Here is a 24,500-nt window from a genome sequence, read left to right as displayed (position 1 = left end):
CTTGTAACCATAAGCGCAGCTCATATGTTACGAACAGAGAGAGAGAGAGTGATAGGGGAGAGAGGGGAGTGGCGCGCACACACGCACATGTGAAAATGATTTATTAGCGGTAATTGGTGTCACAATGTTCCAAAGAAACTGAAAAGGATTGCCAGCCATATCCCATTGCCCATGGCCATGACCAGCTTCTTCAGCTACAGCTACAGCTACAGCTACGGCTACAGCATCCCGCATTCCCACTTGGCTGCCTCCCCCACTCCACTCGCTGCGTTGTTTTAATTATCTTGATTTTAAACTTATTAAAATTGACAAATGATATTCGTAGACAACATCGCGCTGCTCTCTTGCAGGAAACAGGTTGTCAATGGCTGTTTCCTAGAACTCTCTGACTCTTGATAAATCACATTGAGCTATATGACATTGGGGACCATCATCATCTCAACTGTTCTGTATTCTGTGGGGCATTTTCCAAGAGCATTGGTCAGTGGAATTCATTGTGCTGTCATCTGCCTAGGATGATGGAACACACCTTGTGCATCGAGCTGCTGTGGCTCTTGCCCTGTCTCATAGCGGTTTCAGATAATCAAATGCAAGATTAGAATCGGGTATTCCAAGCTATTCAGTTACAGATAGATCGTTATCTAACTTATTCTTTAAATTTCTTCAAATTCGTTTCAAGGAACGGCTCCACTAGAAGGAAAGAATGATTTCTTCTAAATAAAATGTTAATAAAAATAAAAATTATATATTAAGTTAACTTCTGTTTCCATTCTAGTGCCTAATTATGCCCCATCGTTCACTCTCACTTTGCATTCAAATTGCTTTCATAATTTATCTAATTAGAAACACTTTCATACTTTTTCTGCCCAACACCGAAATATTTAATGCCGCATACAAAAATACAAACAACAAACATTTATTAAACATTTATAAAAGACCTCAGAGCAGTCCAGGAGTGCATGTTTTGCATAGGGACAACTCCCTTTTTAGTGGCCGCCCATGACGGCCTTGTGCTCCTTGAGGCACATGAAGATCTTGAAAGCGGTGTCGCAATCGTTGGCGCCCTTCATGTCCTTGCAGGCGTTCACGCCGGATGTGATTTCGCCCATTTTGTCCTTCATTTGCGGCACATTCTTCAAGGTGTTCAGCAGGGCCTCCGCATTGAATTGGCCATTGACCAGGTGACCCTGTTTCTCCATCAGGCACTTGGAATAGCATTTGAGATTCTCATTGGCATTGCCGTTCATGCCGCTGCCCATGAACTCCTTCAGCTCGGCCTCCGTTAGCTTCGTCTCATCCATGCACTGTTTCATTAGCTGCTGGAAGTTCGGATTGCACTGCAAACAGAAAACAGCAAACAGCAGAAATCACATGAAAGCTTCAACTGAACTCTGTTTGCCAGCTGGAATTACCTGGACAGCCGATATAGCGATGACTAGTAGAGTTGCTGCACACAGGATTGCCTTCATTTTGATCGAATGTGTTGCTCTAGCTGCGACGGTTCTGGATAAACTGACGGAACTCGGCTCTGCTTTTATAGGGCCCCATGAACAACAACTGAGCGCAATTAAGGCAATTAGAGTTTTTGCAACTAGTTCGCAATTTAATTACGCACAATGCATCACTTATGTCATAATCGAATTTAGCCATCAAACACCCTGTTGTTCGACATGTTAAGAGGTATATCCATTGCACAGGTCTTACACTGTATTATATATTCATATATTATTTATTTATATATTGTTTTCTTTACTATTTAATTTGGGTTTGTTTTTCTTATAATCCAAACTTTCTTTTAATAATATTAATGTATTTTTTAAAAAATGCAAAAAAATTTAGTGATTCATAAAATTTATTATTATTATTGTATTAATATTAATATTATCATTATTATTAGGAAAACCTGCTGTAATAAAAATATATTTAAAATGTGTGTATTTCAATTATATAAAATATCTAAAAATTAATATACTTAATATTATTTTATATTTTGCATTTGACAATAAGAATTGTTTGTCAATTGTATATTTAAAATTAACTCAAATCAAAACTTTTTTTAAATTATATATATTTATAAAATATTAAATATAAAAAATATATTAAATATGTAAAATATTTTTTTATACATATTATTAAGTATATTTTTTTCAGATATTTAATTCATATGTATGTAAAAATTTAATTTATTAAATTAAAACATATTATTCAAGTTATTTATTTTCTTTTCTTAAATTCTTTATTTACTTTTGTGAATAAGACCAAATGTATTTATATTTATGCATAAAATATTATAATAAATATGTATATTATATATATGATAATATATTAGGATTTACAGGGTATTCTCTATCCCATATCATCCAAGTTAGTTATTTAACTTTGTAATTAGATTTTAGTTAAAACTAACAGCTGTATCTATGACGCAATGCATTTGTCGCTGACTAAAATTATAAAGCACAGGGTACACTCACACTCCTACACACACTCACATTCGTACTTACATAGTTACTCACACTCACACTCACTCACACACACGCGGGCAACACATTAGCAAATCAATTATTTATTTATTGTTCTGTATGCGAGTGTCTGTGTGTAATTGTTGCTTTTGTTTAAGCCTTTGTCTAAATTATTCAGCTAGACGAAAATTACAAATTTGTTGTGCGCGTTTTACACTTGACCAACAAATCCGCAGATAATTTCTAACCAACTGACAATTGCAGATTTTTCGGCCAAGGCCCTAATTAAATAATCACCAAATTATCAACGCCGCCCACCCCTCTCCCTCTGCCCCACCGTTATATAAAATGTGAATGAATTAACGAATTATTAGTTATGGTCAATTGTTGTGCCATAATTTGACAGCCATCAATATAAAAATCCGATTTGCATTAAATTTTTAGAGGCCTTTTTTTTTTAGGGTGACAATGTTGTCAGTCTGACAATGAATAAAATAGAAAAAAAAAATTGCGCGAAGTTCTCAATCGACACGTGTCGATAATATGTCCACCAACATTTGTATATGGAAATATCTAAATATATAAATTCTATAAAATTTGCTTCTATTTTGGGTCGGGTATTACCGACTACAGAATACTTATTGAATACTTTATTCGATTTGCTACACCCGTAGGGGGCGGATCGGGATACTTTATACATATAAAAGAGTAAAGGGACCTCAAACCCAATAAACTCTTTTCATACTCTTTGAATTAGTAGTATAAATTCAAGCATTTAATGTTTAATATATTTGAAACACATATATCTTTTAAGCATCTCAATAAATAATATGTACATAATCTTTTATTCTGAATAAAACGATATTTATGCTTTTAATCTACGTCAATAAATCGCATCAAAGTGTTTTTGCCATGACAACCAAAAATTATCAATTAAATAGACAAAAAGTCGTAAGTCCCCCTTGAACTCTTGCATCGATAGCTATTGAATGAATACATAAATTGTCTAATACTTTTGGCCACATTCAAATCAATAGGCCAAACAATAAGTCGAGCCAAGTGCCTCTTGCAGGCGCCGATACGTTCGAACTATGGCTGCGAAAGCAATGCTGACAGTGAAAATAATTTATGCCTTTGTTATAAAATGCGCACCTGCTCTGTGCTCTGTACTCTGGACTCTGGACTCTTTACTCGGGGCTGTGGTCCGTGGCCCTTGCCACTTGTCACGCCCATTTGGCCGAAACTGGGGTGCAGCCCCTCTGCAGTTGTTGCTGCCGCTTGTAAGTTGGCTTTTTACCAGGCAGCAATAAGACAAACGCCATTAAACCAAGGAACTGGAACTGAATTGGAGCAGAGGAATGGAGACAGAGCAGGAGGGAGAGCGAGAGACATGGACGTACAGCAAGTTGGTTAAGCTGGCCAATGACTATGAGTAAGAGTCGTTGACAAAAAGGCAGCAGAAGCTGAAGACAGGATGCGGCAGGAATTGGCAAAGTGCTACTGCTGCCTGGCTGCCTGGCTGGCTGGCTGGCTGCTTGTCATTAGTCAGCCAAGGATAAGCAAAAGGACATGGCCATAAAAAGGGCAATGCGAGCCGAGTGAGGCAACTAAAGGTGTGTCCTCTGAATGAATTGCTGAGTAACCAATAATGAAGTAAACTCTGCTCCAGCGTCCTGAATGTGTCATTGTGGCCAGAACGAAACTCAACCGAAGCACAATTCACTGTCAGTTGCATTGTTTTGACCTGATTTACATGCCGAACCCAGCTACAGGCCAATAGAACAGCCAAGAGACCGTTCAACGCAGAGCGAGAGCGAGAAAGAGAGCGAGAGAGGGAAGGAGAAAAAGAGACATAGATAGGATAGTCTTGTGGACATTTATAAATTACAAAAGGACAACTGCTGCTACTGCTTCTTCTGTTTCTGCTGCCAGCCAGAACTCACAGACGCCGATGACAGGGCCAAAACAAAGGCCAACGTTAATGAGCCAAGAGAATGGCGCGAGCCGTAACAAACGCTCCAGCTACAGCTCCTGTTCCAGCTAGAGCGTCAAATAGAAACGGTCGCAAATTGTAAGAAAGCAGAAACTGTGTCACAATGTTTTGACACAGAGCAAAAGGAAGCACAAGGATAAAGCCAGAGGGAGACGGGGGAACAGCCAACAGCCAACAGACGGCAGCAGCAGGACTAGCTAGTTAAGGCAACAGACAAAGTTGATAAAATTAGATTTGTATGGTAAATAGTTTCGTGGCTTGGCAGCAGTTGCTGTCGCTTCCTGTTCTATTCTATTCTGCTCTGTTCTCTTCTCTTCTCTTCTTTTCCCCACTGTTCTGTTCTGTTCCACTTCCTCGACCCAGGCCCGAAGAGTTTAATAAATGTATAAAATTAATTAGCCAGTTGAATGTTCATTAACAGCTGGCTAGACAACAAACAACTGACAACTGTATTAAGCTCCGCCCCTGCCCTAACCCCACGCCAAGCTCTTCTTTCACTCTTCTTCCAGTCGGCGCTTTTTGATGCTCGCAACGGGCTCTGCCAGCTGAAACCAAATTCCCCACTTAACACTCATAATTCAATTTTAATGTAAAAATTTACAGAATAAAAACAAAAACAAAAACAAAAACAAAATGAACCGCTCTCTGCTCTCCTTTTCCGACTGTATTTTTCACACCTATCGCGGCCTCGCCAGCCACCCGCTGTGTGTGTTTTAACCATAAAGTGAAAAAAAAAGAAATAAAAACGGAAAGTGAAAAACTCCCTAAATGTTGACCTTTAACAAACGTCACTGTAGGAGCCTCATGTTGTGAGGGTTGCGTATTCATTTCTTCTTTCTTTCATTGTTATTATTATTATCATTGTTGCATTGGCTGGCTGCATTGGCAGCAAACAGCGCTGACCACAAAAGTGCCGGACAGCAGGAAATGAAATCAAAATTATTTTTGGGCATTGTGGTAGAGTAATTGGTTTTTCAGTCAAATTCCATTAAATACAGAAGACCAAAGGCTGCTGCTGCTGCTAGGAGGGGAGGGGAGCGGAGTGTGACGATGAAGGATATTGAACGGAAATAATATTAAAGCAGCATAGCTAATAGATTACGAAAGATGGGACCAGCTGAGAAGGAAGCGGCGACGGGATCAAAAACATTTGCGGTTTCTTCTGGAGAAGCTTAGTTTGTGCTTCGAATCTGTAAATAAATAAAGATGCATTCGTATGAAAACATGTACATATATCGAAGTAATTAAAATTATAATCACTATACTATAAAGCTAATCAATTAGGTATAAAATTCTAGATTAAATGATGTGAATTTAATTATTATTACTTTATTTTATTATAAATACTTTTTATAATTCAGTCAGTAAATAAATCTGACTAAAGGCTGCAAATAAATAATAGACAAAAATCAGCAGCTTTTTTTTTATAGGATTTCTAATAATTGTAAGTATTTAAAAATAATTTTTTTTTTTTTTTTATAAATTCCATATATATATTTATAATTCATTTTAAGGAAATCGTAAATAGCCATCAGTATGTTTCCCTTAAAAGTGAGCCTATCCAATATCTAATATCTGATACCAAAATATTAGTCCATTTTTAAATAATTTTATAAATTATTTTTATAAATTAAATTTTTACATCATTTACTGTAAATTTAATCGACTTTCTATACAGAAAATAGTAATTAGATTTTCCAATGACAACTGAGCTCAGAGTTCTGGTAAAAATTCTGGTAAAAATTTAATTTATATAATTCAGTGCCAACACTTTTCGCTATTGGCAGCTGTAATTGAAATTGGTTGATGGAATGGGTGTACGAATGTATGTGTACGTGTGTGTGCGCGCATGTATGAGCAGCACTTGAAGCTATTTGGCAGTCAAAGACACAAATACTCAAGAGGGCGCAAAAAGTACATATATATATATATCGAGAAAGATTAAAAAGCGAACGAGCAGAGTTATTGAAATTAAACATCAAATGTCAGTAGCAGGCAAAGAGAAAAAAAAAAATGAGGGAAGGCCAAGGCACGCACAAAAGCGCAAAAGTCCTGCCACATGCAACACAGCGAGATGGCGTTAGTAAGAGAGAGAGAGGGTGAGAGAGTAAAAGAGAGGGCGAGAGGAAAAAATGAAGAAAATGGCTGCCACTTGGCTGACAAGTTGCAAAAGAGCAAGCAATTTGAATTTGTGTGGAAATGGAGAGCTGCGAGAAGAGATGCTTCTTCTTCTTCACTTTTTGCCAAAAATAAAGTCGATGCAAGGCGCCAGTATCGAAGACAATTGCCACAGCAAATGAAATCAAGCACGAGCAACAGCAGCAGCACGAGCAGAAGCAGGAGCAGTGGCTCCAAGGGGAACAACTAAATACGACGACAAGGGCTGCGCGCACAAATACAATTTACATGCGTACGTGTGACAGGGCTGGCTGGCTGTCGGTCTGTCCGTCTGTCTGACTGTCTGACTGGCAGGCAACGCTCTATAACATGTCCTTAGGATATTTGTATGCAAACAAGCACAATGCTGCGCTGAAATCGATATGCGGGCGATGTCTGGAAAGAAGCTCAAGCCGTAGCTGCAGCTGGCTGCCGCGGCGCGTCGGCTCAAGCCGCATCCACTGATGCTCGCTGCCTGGCAGTTGACAGCCCTGTGCAGCGGCGCAATAAAATGAAAAATAGTGCGAAGACGAGCGACAGGACGACGACGACGATGACGCCGCCGCCGCCTGCAGCTAAAGGCCTGCGGCAAGAGCAATGAGGGCAGCAGGAGGCAGATTTCTGATATATCGACGCTAGGGTTGGGCAACTAAACTCTGATTTTCGGCCTGTTGTACATATATCAAATTCAAGATCTTTATTAGACAAGAGTAGTTCCAAACATCTTTTCATTGCCGAAATTTCGCAGTATGGGGGCAGGATTTATGAGTATGAAATTTGATGCAATTCTAATGACGTGACAGTCCAGTGTTGGTAAACGAAAAGCAAATAAGCAAATAGTTTCTAGAAAGTGGTGATCGAATAGAGAGGTGTTTCGAAAATCAAATTTTATTATGTTAAAGCATATAAAGCGATATCTATTGTGAAAGATAGCAAAAAATATATGATTATTTAATTCATTTATATATTTTATGTATATAGCCTGTCAAATTTTAATTATTATCTAGTGCAACTAAGACAACTGAAAATTTTTCATGGCATGATCAAAGGAAAAGCTACAGTATTTACAAGTACGACAAGCTACCGTTGGTTTTCAAATACAAAAAATATATATTATATAATTATGTGCTATATTTGATAAAAATATAAAATATATTACAAATGCATAAATTTAAGTACTATCAAAACTACATTTATTTCCCAACATATTTTTCAGAATTAAGAAAACGAAGCGCTGAACATAAATTATGTTTTACCAACTCAAGAGAGATTTTGCAATACAAAAGAGTTTTTGAGTATGCAGAATCAGGCCTTACAGCCTTAAATTAACAGCATGAAATTTTGATTTCATTCTTCCTAAATATCACATTTTCCGTAAAAAAAAATTGTTAAATAAAATTTTATAAATATATTATTATTATAAATTATTATTATAAATATATTATTTTATAAATATATTATTATTATAAGTTTTTAATGTCGAATTGAAAGCAAACGATCTTATTTCTACTACAAAAAAAAATAGAATATTTATAACTTCACATTACATTTGTACATTCACTCTCTGGCATTTGCCTCGTACTACTGTTTATACATATAATATTATTATATATAGTACTATCCTACTATTTTATTTTATGTTAACAATTTTAGACATAAATCAAGATGTTGCACATTTTACACAGCTTTTACAGAATTTAACAGCGACGCTCTAACATTTAGAGTAAGCAGTTTATGTGATTTTGTGCATCCAGCCCTGGTTACGCTCTACAGTTATTGCTGCATGGCAGTGTGTCGCGTTTGATTATATCCGAGCGCTGTTGCTTGATTTGTTTTGCACACATTACCAAAACTGGATTGTCTATGCCACGTACTAGCATATGCCTCGAGCCCCACTCGCCGGCAGTCAACAGTTGCCCCGCTGCAGGATGAGCGCGCACTCGAATATTCAATACCCAGTATATCGTAATACCCATTACCCTAAAGTCTTGCCTCATTTTATGCTGGTGCGTCATGCGTTGCCTTTACTTGCCTTGTTCTTTTCAGTTTTCTTCTTCTTTTTCTTTTTTTTTTTTTTTTTTTTTTTTTTTTTTGATTGTGCAACTTTGATAAGCAATCCTCCCCACAATTTGTGCGTGTGTCACCAGCAGCAGCAGGCAGATGTCTCTCCCGCCCCAGTCCTCTCTTTCTCTATCTATTTCTATCTCTTTCTGTGTGCCTCTTTAGATAGTCATCAAATTAAGGGCGAAGCAAATCAATGCATTGTAGCTGCCTCAGGGCCTGCTGCTCATTGTTTAGCCAAGCTAATTGCCAGTTTTTACCTTTATGGACAGGTGAAAATTGTTATGAAACTCCTTTGGCTGCGTGTCATCTTAACCCTTACGAGTGCACACACACACACACATGTTCTTTAAATGCAAATGAAAAACTTTTAAAATATGCCAAAAGCCGAGCTGCCTGCGCACTTACATGTGCTGTAAAATATGTGGGGCTTGATCTCTCTGTGTCTGTGTGAGTGTGTGTGTGTGTGTGTGTGTGTGGATGTTTTCTTTTTTTACGGTAGCAAATTGGTTACAAACACAGCTGTCGACCCTTACGGGCCATAAACTAAAAGACAAAAGGTATTTGCTTCTTCATCTCCTTTTTTTTTTTTTTTTTTTTTGTTCTTCATGTTCTACCTTGCCCCCAAAAATTACATTAGAGAGAGAACAGCAGAACACGTGACCCAGAGCTAAAAGAGGAAGCACAAACCGACAGAGTTTAAATAATGCGGCTGCGAAGTTATAAAATGTTTAGGTATTTTTTTTTTTTTTTTTTTTTTTTTCATGGGTGGTCAAAAGGTTCAAGTGGAATGCCAATGCAAATATCGTTGCCGGCCGTTACAAAAAGTTGTATAAATATTTACGTCTTACTGTCGCTATTGTTGTTGCTATTGTTGTTGCTATTGTTGTTGCCGTTGTTGCTGTTGTTGTTGTTCTTGTTGCTGCTGACTGTTGACCACAAAAAGAACTGTAACTATGTGCGGTTGCCAATTGGAAGAGAGGAAGGGCGAGAGAGAGAGAGAGAGAGAGAGAGAGAGAGAGAGAGAGAGACAAGTTTGGGAGAGCTCTTGAGTATAGCTATCATTGAATTGTTTCTAGTTTATGCATAATTCAAGTGCAGGCTTGACCTACACAGAAGTGTCCGAGTTGTTTGTTGTTTCAAAAATATTTCCAAGACATATTTAAATGTTTGAGTATCAACAACAGCCTTTCAAAGGGTCTTTGAATATTCAAATATTCAGAAATACCTGCACAGAAAACTAAAATGAAACACTTGGGACTATTTTTGTTCTTTCGATATTTTGGATACCAAAAAAGTGTAAGGGGGTTAAGGGAAATTAAATAATTGATTACAAGATAAATAAATTGATTATAAATAATTTATACATATAAAACTATTAAACAAAAAAAATGTTTTGAATATCAAACTAAATAAATATATTAATTTTAATTTATAATTTATTAATATTTTAAAAATTTTTATTTATTATACTTTTTTTATTTTTTTTTTTTTAATATTTATCCACAATTTCTTTAAATTTTTATAGCTGTTTATGTTATTCATTCAGTCTTTTAAAAAATTTTTAAAAATAATATTATTTTCCCCAATAAATTCTTTATAATATTTGTATAGGTATATTTCAAAATTTTAAAAATATATATAATTATGAACCCATTTTTCTCAAAATTTTGAGTTCATTTAAAAAGCAAATATAATAAACTCTTTATTATCATATGGGACTCCATTTAAAGTTGATATTCACTGATATTTTTGCACCTTTATTTCGAGTGCACTTCAGCTATAAATTGAGCTCTCTAAATCTCTGACAATATGCTGAATGTTTTGTAAGAATCCTTTTCAGGCAAAACATCAACATATTTCCTTAAATCTTGTCTTAATTTATAGCTCCAGCTTGCATTTCATGCACCACTCTTGATTGTCTGATGTTGTATGCCTTTTGCTTCTTCTTTTTTCTCTCCAAAAACCAAACAAAACATAAATATTCACCATCAGCTGTAGAAAACTGGCACAACAAACTACACACACACACACAATAAACTTTTATTTGTGCTGGGAACCGCCTCTTTGTCTGCCTGAATAAATATCTATATATATACGGAACAGCAAGATATATTCCACTATATGTATATGTATGTATATGTATATGTATATGTATATGTATATGTATATGTATATGTACAAATATTCCTCTGGTGCTGCCTTGAAGCTGATTACGATTGCGAATTGCAAATCGATGCCGAAGATATAAACGTAAAAACCGCACGGTAGGAAATTTGAATAAAATGCAATAAGACAAAGAAATCAAGACAAACACACTCACCCAGAGTCACACACACACACATACACATGCACATGCATGATAATTTGTAAACGTCGTCGCTGTTGTGTTGTCGGCACTTTGGGCATCTCAACCTGCCTTTCCTCGATACTACGATATATACATACATATGCAAAGCTAGCAGACGCAGCTCGTGCGTGCAACTCGTGATGATGATACAGTAAAAATAACAACGAGCGCTAAACAACCTCAGCCACAAAATACATCAAAATGATGCGGTTAAAAACCAATGCAAAAAAACAAGTTCTCAAGTGGTTAAAAGGTGTCTGAGCTCTATTTGTGTCTGTGAGTGTATGTAGTTTTCCCTCACACACACACACACACACATAGACATACCTAGTCAGTGAGCTGTGCATCGTACAATGAACTACTATCGAAGTGCTTCGACTATTTTAAGTGGAGCCGTGTTCGTGGCAAAAAGTCAGACAAATGTGTTTAAAAATCAAAACAGAAAACTTGATTGGGAGCTTTGAAAGCTGGTGGGGAAATGCCAAGGGTTTACCAGGTTCATGGCGAGTGTGTGTGCATGTGAGTGTGGGTCTATGTATGCATGTAGTATTTACTTAAATCCTTGAATTGTGTTATTGTCTTAAAGACGTGGGTAAAATACATTAGTAATAATTTCTAGTGATATGGAATATTTCAGATATTCTTATATTGAATATATTCCATTAACAAAAATTAAAAAAAAAAAAAAAAAATCAATTTAGGTAATAAGAAACATTAAAAATTTAAGAGGGTATTTTCCAGATTTTCATTAAGTTATTGCATGTAAATAAACTTAATATTCGTATAATATTGAAAGTAATAACATAATAACATATAGTACCTAGACTGCTTTAACATATAGCCAAATTGATTTAGGGAACTACTAGAAATTCCATATCATATGCACCCTCTCTCTATCTCTACCTCTCTCTGCCTCACACTGTCTCTCACTCATCCTGACCCTCCCAGTCTCCTGCTCATCAGAGTACCAGACTACTACTTCACAATTGTGGGCGTTACGAAACATGGGAACATTAGGTTTATTACCACAATTGCAAGGGTGTATGCACAACTAATGGCAGTAGTTGTGCAGCGGTCCTTGAGGATGGGCAGACGGTGCTCGAGGCTCGGGACTCGGGAACTGTTGGCAAATGCAACTGTCTGACCTTACGAGCTGTAAATTATGCATCTATGCATAATTTATAACTGGGACCCAAACCCCCCGAAATCCATATATAGACAGATGCACAGACAGACAATGATTAGAGCCCACACACACACACACATTAAGGCACACACACATAGACAGACACATACCTATTATTAATATTGTAGCCCGGGTTGCACTGCCCAGTCGTGTGGACAATTGCAATTGCTTGGCAGTAATTTTCAATTTAATTATAGTAATACACACACACTCTTACACAGACGCTCACTCACACACACATACACTGAATAGCAGACACAGTCACTTGTCTAAGTGCAGATTTGAGCGCATTTGCACTTAAGCCAAAGTTTTATGGCTTGACTTTGCCTTAAGGGCGAGCCGACGGCCCTCGTGCCTTAGAGGCTGAGCTGTGTTTAGTAATGACCGCGTGACACGAACAACTAAAAGTTGACACGATGGATTAGTGTCGAGATTTATTAATAGATCATTCTTAAAACTAATTATATACTTTGATTAAGTATAGCTTGGCAGGACTTACTGCGATCTAAAAATCACTATGAGTTAGATTATAGCATTTTTAGAGTGCTAATAAGCGACTGGTTGGTTAGATAATATAGAGTTAAGCAAAGGCTAGTATAACCCTGAGGAATTAAATTATATATTTTTTTAATCGAATATATAGAGCATATCTTATGAAATTTAATATAACTCATGTATGTAAGTAACATAATATGTATATATGAGTTATATTAGAAGAATGTCCCTTCAAAATATTTACAATTGTAGTTATGGTAATCACCTCGATTAGTAGATAAAATAGAGGTAAATTCAACTTAGCATAAGCCAAGTAGATCCTCGAAAATTCCAAAATATATTTGTCTATACATGCTATATATAAATATTAGTTGACTCGACCCAGTACAAGTTTTTCAGACACATCTGAGATATTTCTTATGTAATTCCATAGAGTTGCAGAAGCGCTGAGAAGTTCGACAATCCAACACGAATTTTCTATATATAAATTGAACTCTTACGAATCATGCAACAGTCCTTTCAGTTACCCACTCACGCTCCCATCTCTAATGGAATACATTTGTGCGTTCTGAGGGACTGACCAGTGCGTAAATCAAATGCAAATGTCGTGTGCGTGTAACAGCATTGACAGCACTGTTCTGCCCATCCCCTCGAGCCAGCCTGTTGTTCTGTTTGTCCTGTCCGCCTGTCTGTCCGTCCGTCCGTTCGTCCGTTCGTCTAGCTGTCCGGCTTGCATTTCGCCATATTAATTATGCGGTAAGTGCGGTAGCTGCCACTTAAACGCTTGCATTCACAGTTATCTCTCATTACAGCCACCCGAAAACCCCCCAACCAATTGACTTTGATTGTAGTTTTTGACCTGGCCAAGTTTTCGTAGTTTTCATTTTCGCACGTAGCTCTAGACCCAGCACACACACACGCACATATACATACATCGCAAATGAGTAATCAAGCGGTTATAGAAGAAGAAGAAGCGGGCAGTACATTGGTTTCTCTATCTCTCTCTCTTTCTCTCTCTCTCTCTGTCTCGCAAAATGATGATCACGTAGGCTGTACGTGCTGTTGATTTGATGGTCAGTTAATTATTATTTTTTCGTGTTTATAGAGCTCAGGCTCTGTACCTGGTCTGCATGTTGGCCATAATATGCATGCGATATACATCGCAAATCAGAGAGCGGGTTCGGGCTCGGGCTCGGGTTTGGCTTTTGGGTAAGTCAAGAATAGATTATGACTGGGCAAGCTTTATGAAGTGTCCCATAAAAGCGACATGGAGTGACTAACCAGATATAAGGCAGAGTGGAAACTATGCAATACAATAAAGCAGAAGATATATGACTGGTACGATGATGCGTGTGCGCATAAAAAACACCGAGTGAAGGAATATGATAAATAACAGTAACTATAAATTGTGTAGTAAATGAGATTCTTAGCGCTTCAGCTATTCAGTAGTTGTAGAGCCTCAGTACTAAGAGAAAATGTTGCTTACGGAAGTTTTTTAAAGCTTATTAAGTATAGGGTTCTAAGGTTATCATTAAAATGTCAATATAAGATAGATTTGAATATACATTTCTACCCAATCGTATATAATATATTGGGTTCCAGTATACATAATTCTACCTAATCGACTATCCATCCAGATTAATGAATGTACAATATTAAATCATGTATTTCTTCTTGGCATTATGTTCTTTATCACAACATTTATTCTATTTCAATTCATATAAAATACCAAGAAATTGAAATATATCACAAATTTAATTTTTTCCCAGATCATATTTCTCAACGAATTACGAATTAGCAAGAATAATTAGAAATTTTTACATTAGAGCACAAAAGTTCTTCTATTCATTATATTTAGTAATTTAATATTTATTGAACTAAAACTTTAAAAATTTCTTAGAGAATAAAAATTGCCAAATGGAAATCAAGATAATGAATATTTAAAATATATTTTGCGGAATAAACAGATAAGATTTCTAAATATGTAGTTCGAAAAGCGAATTATTCAGAATTCGAAATTTTAAAATATATGCCAATCGACATAAGAAACAGCAAAGTTTGAAGAATATTTACAGGTTGGACAGAAAACATTTTTAAACAGACTGCCAATTAACGAAATTCCAATATATCTAATTAAATAATAATACTAATTTAGCTATAAGTACTTTTTAGCATCTGTAACCTTACATATTTCTCAGTATAAATTTCCATTACAATTCCGTAGTTTTTCTAGCAAGCAATACAAAGTATATTGATAATCGAACATCAATACTTTAATATATTATCGATTATATAAGACAGAATATTCGATGAAATGTGCTACCACAATGAATCTCTGGTTGCGCCCAATCAGTCGACAGCACGCAGCCTGAGCCTGACTGAAATTGACCCTTAACCTGGCTGCGAGCGAAACACTTCCTTCATACTTATGATTAAGAAAGTTTTTATGGGTCCGCAGTCCAAGTTTAATTTGGCCCCGCCCGTGTTTTGCAAGCCTAATACCACAAAATTCGCTGGGCCGCATCCGTTGTAATGAGATGGCTAAAGCCACCAACGCCAACCAGAGCATTTCCTATATTAATCAATTCTATATGGAGCGCGCGCGCACACACAACACGCCGCTGGACCATAACAATCCCTAACTGGTTATCCTTGCAGCAGCAGCAGAAGCAGAAGCAACAAGAGCAACAGCAGCAACAAGAGCAACAACAAGTCAAAACTCATTTCGTGTTGCGACTTTTGATTATGATGATTATTACGCGTAATCGTTGATACATGTGCTACATGCAGCGCCATCGCCCCATTGCCACAGCCGCTTATTGATGAAGTACGAAGCTGACGCTGCCCCACGGCCAAAAAGAGACCTGGGACACCTGTGTGTATATTATTATTACACATGCCACATGAGGCATGAGGCATGAGGCATGAAGCATGAAGAGGGGAATATAACATATTCGATGTGTACGGAGCATTGAGCAAGGCCCTGAGCCTGGGCCGACGAATTAAAGCAAGATGCACACACGCTGTAAATGGCCACTAATGTGGAGGCCCAATCATATGAGCAGCGAAAACAACTGAAACAGTGCGGGGCAGCTGTATAGAGACGGAGATGAAGTACGAGGAAGATTTTGGAACTATACAATTAGGTAGACCTAGAATGGTTAGAAAATATTTTAAGTTAGAGTTTAATAAAGCTAAAAATAAATTTGAATAATAAATTAAAAATGTAAATCATGAAATTTATATATTTATTTATAAATTCTCTTATACAAATTTATAAAAATATTTCATAACTAAAATATATAATTGAGATGTTTATATAATATTTTCTTCATGTTTTTTATAATATGGCAACATCTACTATTCCATTAATAATATAAACAGTCAATATTCAATAAATTACACTTATTCACTCTAAAATTAATTATTAAAAAATAATTTAAAATTATATTACCAAAAGAAAAAAATCAATGCATGAATTCGTATTCAATTTTCATGTGAAACTTCTTCGACTGCCTCTGGCTGTCTTTATTCAGCAATCAAATGATCATCAGAGCATATGTAAGAGCTATATAGCAACTCGATATATGTATACAGATAGACACTCAAGCTCAAGAGCAAACTCACTGAACGGCTGACGTAACAACAAGTTAACAAGATAATGACAGTAGCGGCAGCAGCGGACGAATAGGTTTTAGTTAACTTCAGTCTGTGCGCAGAGAGGTTGCAACTAAGTTGCCTGCGTTGTGCCCCGCTCTGTTATTTAGCTGGGTGTGTTTGGTGTCTACATAAGTGAGTGTGTCTGTGTGTGTGTGTGTGTGTGCGTGTGTGTGTGTCCGCTTTGAGTGACGTGCCGTGCGCATAAGTGACTGATGGCCGGCGACGTCCAGCGCCCAGCCCCTTTCTTTATGTTGCCCCTGCTGCTGCCTCCTGCCCCTGCTCCAGCCACTCCTCCTTCAGCTGCTGCTGCTCTTGCTCTGGCTCTGACTGACCAAAGCCCATAATCAAGTATGCTAAAAAGACGCGCAACCGAAAAGGAAATTGAAATGAAATATGTACATACATAAGCGCCTTCATGTGTGTGTGTGTATGTGTGTGTTACCTGTACATAAATATATACGTATGTGTTCGTGTGCATTGTGTCCCAAGGTAGGCTGCGACCATTCGCGTTTTACTCTTTCATGGTATTTCGCACCTGGAGCGGCGGCTGCGAACGGCGGCGCTCGTCTTGTTAAGCACAGCGTCGTTAACACTTAAGGTTGTTATACCCTCTAAGCCAGTGGGGAAACAGGTATGACAGGGAGAGAGCGAAACATATGCAAATCAGTATATGATCTATGATAAACTAAATTTATAAATACTAATTTACGTTTGCTGGTACTTGAGCTACAGATATCGTAATACCGTGTAGAAAAGAGGTTGGCTAAAAATCTCTTTTACTTAAGTGGCATGTCCTAGTCGAGCATACTCCACTTATCTGTTATATACATATCTATAATATCTTTTACTTGAGAAAATATCAAATACAACCTAAATCTTCTTCAACTCTAGCTCATCTCATCCATCTTCACCGTATGTCCTAGTCGAGCAGACTCCACTCAAACCACTCTTATCTGTCTTAATACATATCCCCAATAAATAAAACCTTAAACAAATTTCAATTCAAATCTTCCGAGTTCTTCAACTCTAGCAACTCTCTTCCATCCAAGCGGTATATCCTAGTCGAGCAGACTCCGCCCAAAGCACTCTTACATGTAACTAATTGTTGTTGTTGCCATTGCTTTAGCTGCTTGTTTCCCGCTTCGTGAAGCTCTTGCATTGCCAACGAGCTCATTAGTTTCATAATTAGCTTTCGTTATGCTTTTCGTGTATTAATTAGAAGTTATTGCCCAGCTACACAGAGTGGAGGCGCCACGAATAGTTCCACACTCAACACCAGGCGGGAGGAAAAATAGCACTGGACACTCCTGGCCACGCCCACCAGTGCGCCCAATGTTGCACTTGCGCGACTAATGCAACACAAAAAGTGGGAGTAAAAAACTGGCTTATCAAGAGCTCGTTTCCCTCACAATATAGTCAAGCTCTTTTTATAACAGATTACAGTTTTTTTCTTCCTCTCAGCTGCTCTTTTTTTAGCCTGTACATATAGATATATATGTATGTGTGTGTGTATATATATAAATTTGTATATACACTGGCCAGCCACGACTAATGCGCAGATAATGATGCTGCGGCTTTGATCGATTTGATAACAATTTAATTTCGAGTGCACGCACAACGTTTTTTCTTGCTTTTCTCATTTTCTCAGGCGAGATTTGCGCGATGGATAATGCAAGATAATGCAATGCGGTGTGCAGGGCACGTAGACAGATTAGTTGATCAGAGCGAATTACATAGTCGGGCGAAGTGTGGGATGCTTATAGTCTTATGTAGATGGACATTTCGACTTGTTGAATATTGAAACTTAAAGCAATAAACACAGCTTCAAAATTTCATCATCTGCATTTTTTTTAATTAAAAAATATTAAACAAGTTATCCATAAATGTTGTATATTTTATGTGCAAACAGAAATGTTTAATTTGTATAATTTATATCTGTCTATCTAAAATGCTTACATATCATAAATTCCGATTGCTGCGATATTTGAAACGTGGAAATTCTTCAGCCTATCATTTACGCCTTTGTTACACATGAAATTCCTCTAAATTGTTTTCAAGAAATATTTATTTAAACAAGTAAGAAAGCTCTAGTCGGGACTGCTCGACTACGAGATCCCCTGAACCCTTGGAGTGCTAGCTATTTCAATAATTTTTCGCGTCTTTCAGCTTACACAAGAAACACACACACATACACAAACACATACACACACATACACAAACACATACACACACAAGCACCCACGCATAAACATGCATGGGCTGCAGTGTGCGCTTACTATGAGAACTTAATTGTTTAATAACTTTTTTTGTGGACGTACGATCTTCATGAAACTTTCAGATTATGATTATAACATGAATATGCATGTAATTGCTAAAGCACAAGTCTCTAGTATTTGAAATACGCTTTTTACAAAAGTGAGGGTGAGGGGGTGAATTTAAGGGTGGGGGGTAAATTTTAACAAAAACCGAAATTGTATAAATTGCATATAAGCATACATTAAAAATTTGGAGACTCTAGCAATAAAGGTGTAGAAGATATAATTTTATAACTGGTTTTCGATAAGGTTTTTTATCGATAAAAAAAGATCGGGATGAGTTATCGAATTTTAATGATAAACTTGATATGCGCGCTGTAATTACGGACATTTTAAAAAAAATTTGAAGTCTCTAGCTCTTATATCTTCTGAAATCGACGCGTTCATACATACGGACAGACGGACAGACGGACAGACGGACAGACAGACGGACAGGGCCAAATCAACTCAGCTCGTCACCCTGATCAAGAATATATATACTTTGTGGGGTCTGCCACGCCTCCTTCTCCCTGTTACATACATTTCAACAAAACCATTATACCCTGATTTCCCATTGAAAATGGGTTCAGGGTATAAAAATTGATTAAATGTGTTTATTTTGATTGTTTTGCTTTTATATCACATACAATACAACAAAGCCTTGCACAGACATTCATAGTATCGAGGACAAATGTCAAAAGTGACGTCACATTTGATAAACAGCGGCAGACTGCGTGGTGCGCACCTCTAGTTGACTCTCTCAATGCCAAACAAACAAAGAGAATTGAGCAAAGGAATGTGCATATGTATGTATGTATGTATGGAAGTGTCACATTATCGCGACGTCAAAGCAGACAGCCTGGCAACTTCACGAGTGTCCGAAAAGCGACCGAAAATTGAGCACAGGAATTGCAATAGAATCAAGAAAGAGTGTGAAGGAAGAGCGAAAATTCCATCTGCATTCAAATGTAAATGGAAGTGTGTGTGTGCGAATTCACGCAATGTAAAATACAAATACATATGTATGCCACTGTTGTTGGCTTCAGCTTACATTCCAGAGAGCAACATGTATGCACATACATATGCTTATGCATGCAAGTGTATGCGTACGTACATGTGTGTATTGATGCGCTCTGCTAGTGCAATATAAGAATTTTCTGCGTTTTACATTTCAATGAACTTAATATGTGTATTATTTCTTAATTATTTAATGCATGACAATTAATGATTTTATATGATTCATGAAATTTAAATTTAAACAGATAATTGATCTATTTATACATTCCAGAGACGTTTTGTTGTGTGTGCTTCATGTTCCTAATCGGCCAACAGAAATTGATACTTTAAATGCACTCTCGCTGTGCAATTTCAATGAATTTTACTAATAACACTTGGAAACATTTGATGCAAATGTAATTGACACCAATCTGCAATTAACATGCACTATAATTATCAGTTTTATTTTGTTAATTGGCGAATCAAATGCACTTGCTGCAATCGCGAGAGCGAAACAGTGTGACCAGAGTGCAGAAAGCGATAATTATGCAAACACACAGATAATAAAGGCGTGGCAGCATTCCGAACAGTGGCTGCTATCGATCATCATTAAATGTGAATTGAGATTTAATTTACTACTGAAAAAATACCAATTGTTTGCCAGTTGGATTTCTTTTAACACATTTAATTTATTGCGTAATTTAAGCTTGTCGACTTTCATACGTTGTGCTCATTGTGAGCTGCAGCTCAAATGAAATCAAAGTTCACTTCAGTATTTTGGTATTCATTCTGTTGTTTGCTTGCACAATTGCTTGCGCACAACAAAAACCAAATCTCGCATAATAAACATACAATATATAAATGCAGCAACAAAAAGAAATGAAGAAAAAATTGCTGAGTAAACCTTATTAAAAAGGGATAACGGCGCACGAGCTACGCTAATGACAATGCCTGCGAGGATGGCCCGAATGGAATGAATGAAAAGAATGGAAGGTTGGGTGTGATTGTGTGCATGCGTGTATGTGTGTGTGTGTGTGTGTGTTGGTTGTGCAAACACACACGTCACTCAGCCACGATTTCCTTCCGGGAACAGCACCGGGGCTTAACGCCGTTAATGACCAAGAAGAAGAGCGACCTCGCCCTTCCAATCAGAGTGAAGTCGTACGCTGCAACGGGATGGACTCGTTATGACGATTTTATTACGTGTGTATATGCCACAACAATTGATGCTGCAATGTCATACGTCAGCAGAAGGTGCGCCAAATGCGACCGAACAGGATAAACAATTGTTACACTAAACAACAGCGAATTGCGACCCACAACTCAAACTTATTCGAGAGAAGTTGAAGCCTGTTCACTGCGAGCGTAACTATTTTTCTAGTATTTAATACCAAGTCAGGTATTTTTGCTCAGCTTTATCCTTGTATTCAGCATGACTCGCTATTCAACCTAGAGTCCAACCATGTTGCTTAGTGTTCGCTTTGTAAGTAAACGTAAAAAAAACTGCAGCATAATGTTTATTTGCCCGGACAATGAAAATTTATGTGTTGCTGCCGTCTGGGCAGGGCATTAAAAAAAACTTTTGCCCAAGATTTCATTTGCGCAAAAGGGTTGCACAATTTCCACTCAACTCTCAGCATTCCACTTGCTCCCAGTCCCTCGCACTCTCTCACACTCGCACGCCACCCGCTGCGTGGAAGCTGGGACAAATCTGCGTGGCCAATGCAACTTAATTAAATTTCGAAATACTTTTTGCCCGAGTCTTAAGAATTATGCCTGCAAACTGTTTTTTCGCTGTTAATTACAAATTTCATACAACTCGAAAAAGTTCCAATTGCAATTTGTATTCATTTGCGAAGCCGCCATTAAATTTGTTTGGTAAAATTATAAATTAATGCGGGCGAGCGGCCGTCACAGCGGACACCTCCAACTCCACCCAAGCCCCCACTCCAGCCACTGCCTCTGTCCCTCTGCCTCTCTGCCTCTGCTCAAGCATTCAGCTATTCAACCACATTATTTAAATGCATTTCCTTCGGCGCATTAATTTCCTAAGCTTTTTTGCATACCGAAATCCCCGTTGAATGTAATCCCATGAGCTTTAAAGTCACGTGTGTGCGCCCCCTGCCGGAGGGCAGCGGCGGCGGCGGCGGCGGCGAGACTGACGCGCAACAAAAGCCACTGTGACTGGTGACGGCGGCTGCGACGCCAGCGCAGGCAGCGCTGGCAGCGCTGGTAGCGTTTCGTTTATTTGTTGTTGTATTTGCATGTAATAAATGTATTTGTTTATCCCCGACGTCTCTAATTTTTACTGCATGTGAAAAATATTTCACAGCCAACAACAAAGCGAGACGAAACGCTCCATGGGCAGGGATGCCTGTTGGCTGGGGGCGTGGCAGGCGCAATGTTGCTCTATTTGTTGTTTATCCAGCGCAAGCTTTTGCGTAAAGTTTTTTTTTTTTTGTCAGTTTTGTTCTGTATTTGTTGCTATACAAATTGTCCTGCGGCTGGGCAAAGGGCCAAAATTCAATACACTGGACCCGTTATATATATGTGTGAGTATGTATGTATATGTGTGTGTTTAAATACAAATGTGCATATATATTTTATTACAGTCGGCGTATTTTTAGAGAAATATGTGTGGAAATATTTGCCTATAGTCTGTGTGTGTGTGTGTATGGGTTTTTGGGTATGTGTGAAGTATGTATTACAGAATGTGAATACATTACTGAAGGTCGCTTCAATACTTTCACGACTTTCACTTGGATCTTTCGCCCTGAATTGTCTACAAAAAATGCATAAAAATTAAGTTGAAAATTTAAACTCCAATTCTTTGCGTATTTTTATGCTTAAATCTAAGCATTTAATTTATTTATTTTTTTTTTTTTTTTTAGTTTTCTTTCAGTTTAATTATTTGTAGTTATTTCGTTGCGTATCTTTAAGACTCAACCTGAATAATTTCTATTAATAACTTAAAAATAGAATAACACAAATAATTTACGATTAGATATAAAGAATTTCATATAAATATTTACGGTAAAGATAAAAATAAACTCACAAAATGAATTGGAGAATATAGATATTGAAACAAGTTCTTCAGCTCATTTAATTATGTTATTAGCTTGAATTTATTTTAAAGCAGCGCGTTGGTCATCGGTCCTGTGGCGCAATGGATAACGCGTCTGACTACGGATCAGAAGATTCCAGGTTCGACTCCTGGCAGGATCGGATCGTCATTTTTTTTTTTAATTTATTAAAATTTATAATAAAAATATAATTGTGAAACTAGCAAAAACAACCAAACCCAAAATCTAATATATGTATATGAAATTTTATAATTAATACGTAGTTGTCTTTTTTTTTTTTAAGGGCAATTATAAAATAATGCATTAGTGGTCAAGCACATGCCTTTTTAAAGGAAATATATGAGTTAAGAGTTTTTAGAAATTAGAATTATATGCATAAATATATATATAAATAAAAAACACATAATAAAAAAAAATTAAAAAAATTTACTTTCGCCCAACGTGGGGCTCGAACCCACGACCCTGAGATTAAGAGTCTCATGCTCTACCGACTGAGCTAGCCGGGCACTTGATAGCGCGATCGCCGAAGCTGTATAAACGCGAACTCAGATATTCTGGCATACATTTTCAATTGAGATTTCTTTGATAATTTAGTTTGCTCGACATTGAAACTATTTTAGTTTTATTTTTGGGCATATGATATTCTATTAAAAGTCAAAGTATTTCTTTGTAATAAACTTAGTTATTTTACTACGAGAAAGTGATCTTTATTAATAAATAGAAATATTAGCCTTATGGATAATTTAATGATATATTAAAAATATTGCTAACTGCAATTAACTAATAGAATAACATTCCTACGTCTCCAACATTCCAAAAAGAACACATACTGTAGACTGTATGTACATATGTAACTTCTTTAAACCGAATCAAATCGTGTTCATTCATAAAACTTTTAACAAATGAGTCTGCTCTGAGGTGCTCTGTAGATCAACAGACGCATACATTAGGGGCACACACAAAGGGAAGTACGACGAAGTAAATAGCCCAGCGGCATAAATTCCATTACGAGTCGGATTCTGTTCCGTTTTTCTCAGGGCAAAGCCTCTCAAAGAGGTGCCACAACGAGAGCTACATACGAAACTTATGGAGGAACAAAAAAAAAAAAAAAACACTGTCTAAGAAAAAAGATAGAAATGGTTATTCATAATCATTTGTAACGCTTAATTGTTGTCTTTGCGGTTTACCTCATGGCTGTGCTTTGTGCTTTGTTTGCCCGACCGCAAATTGTTTTTAAATTCATTTCTCGCTCACTCCGGATTCTCGGATTCTTGTGCGTTTGCGGCAAATTACAAAAGCCAAATGGGTAGCCTGAGAATTTTTGATTATTGTCATTATATATTGGTAACAAGAAAGAGAAAGAGAGAACAAAATAAAACCAAACGAAAACGATTTGAGAATACGAGTATGTTTCTGTGGAGTCATGTGTGAATCGCTTCATACTCGACTTATTTCCCACCATGGCCGTGAAATTTACGCCCCGACTCGATCAGCGCTCGTATACCCTGTACACTTCATTAATAAGAATTAATGGAGGAGTATTCAATTTATCAGTTGTACTAAGGATCTGTCAGAGTGAGGGCTTTCTAAATTGGTATGCAGGATTCTTCTGCTAGAAATACATAAATGTTAAGGATTTGCGTGAAAAAATCTCCGAAATGTATGTTGCTTGATTGAACTAGGGCTCTGTTAGACTCAGAACTATGATATTTGGTCTGCAAAAAGTAACCTGTAGTTAAAGCAGCTACAAGTAAAGTAATTTTAAA

General features: G+C 37.1%; 1 protein-coding gene, 1 long non-coding RNA gene and 2 other non-coding genes across 5 annotated transcripts; 1 reads left to right on the top strand and 3 right to left on the bottom strand.

The window, feature by feature from the left end:
• Positions 1–900: 900 nt before the first annotated feature.
• Positions 901–1,573, bottom strand: Obp56h (Odorant-binding protein 56h). The gene is made up of 2 exons (XM_018013437.2): positions 1,413–1,573; positions 901–1,337 (listed from the first exon to the last, which is right to left on the bottom strand). Exons 1-2 carry the CDS (start codon positions 1,467–1,469, stop codon positions 987–989), a joined length of 408 nt encoding a protein of 135 aa, XP_017868926.1. The 5' UTR covers positions 1,470–1,573; the 3' UTR covers positions 901–986.
• Positions 1,574–14,795: 13,222 nt separating this feature from the next.
• Positions 14,796–20,177, bottom strand: LOC108617657 (uncharacterized). 2 transcript variants are annotated; one of them, XR_001916116.2, is made up of 3 exons: positions 19,937–20,177; positions 16,804–16,972; positions 14,796–16,714 (listed from the first exon to the last, which is right to left on the bottom strand). It is a non-coding gene; the product is annotated as an uncharacterized LOC108617657 (long non-coding RNA). The 2 variants fall into 2 exon arrangements; XR_016270400.1 differs by having other exon boundaries at positions 19,948–20,177.
• Positions 20,178–22,803: 2,626 nt separating this feature from the next.
• Positions 22,804–22,876, top strand: TRNAR-ACG (transfer RNA arginine (anticodon ACG)). Its single transcript has one exon. It is a non-coding gene; the product is annotated as a tRNA-Arg (tRNA).
• Positions 22,877–23,167: 291 nt separating this feature from the next.
• TRNAK-CUU (transfer RNA lysine (anticodon CUU)) lies at positions 23,168–23,240 on the bottom strand. Its single transcript has one exon. It is a non-coding gene; the product is annotated as a tRNA-Lys (tRNA).
• Positions 23,241–24,500: the final 1,260 nt, after the last annotated feature.

The sequence above is a fragment of the Drosophila arizonae genome, chromosome 5 (assembly GCF_054131065.1).
Source record: "Drosophila arizonae isolate 15081-1271.41 chromosome 5, UAZ_ARI_1.0, whole genome shotgun sequence".
NCBI lineage: Eukaryota > Metazoa > Arthropoda > Insecta > Diptera > Drosophilidae > Drosophila > Drosophila arizonae.
Note: the sequence above shows the minus strand (reverse complement) of the source record. Positions and strands in the feature narration are given on the sequence as shown.

Coding starts and splice junctions, on each gene's coding strand:
- Obp56h (XM_018013437.2), bottom strand. CDS start 1,469: ATGAAGGCAATCCTGTGTGCAGCAACTCTACTAGTCATCGCTATATCG. Junction 1,338..1,412: donor TCGCTATATCGGCTGTCCAG/GTAATTCCAGCT, acceptor TTCTGTTTGCAG/TGCAATCCGAACTTCCAGCA.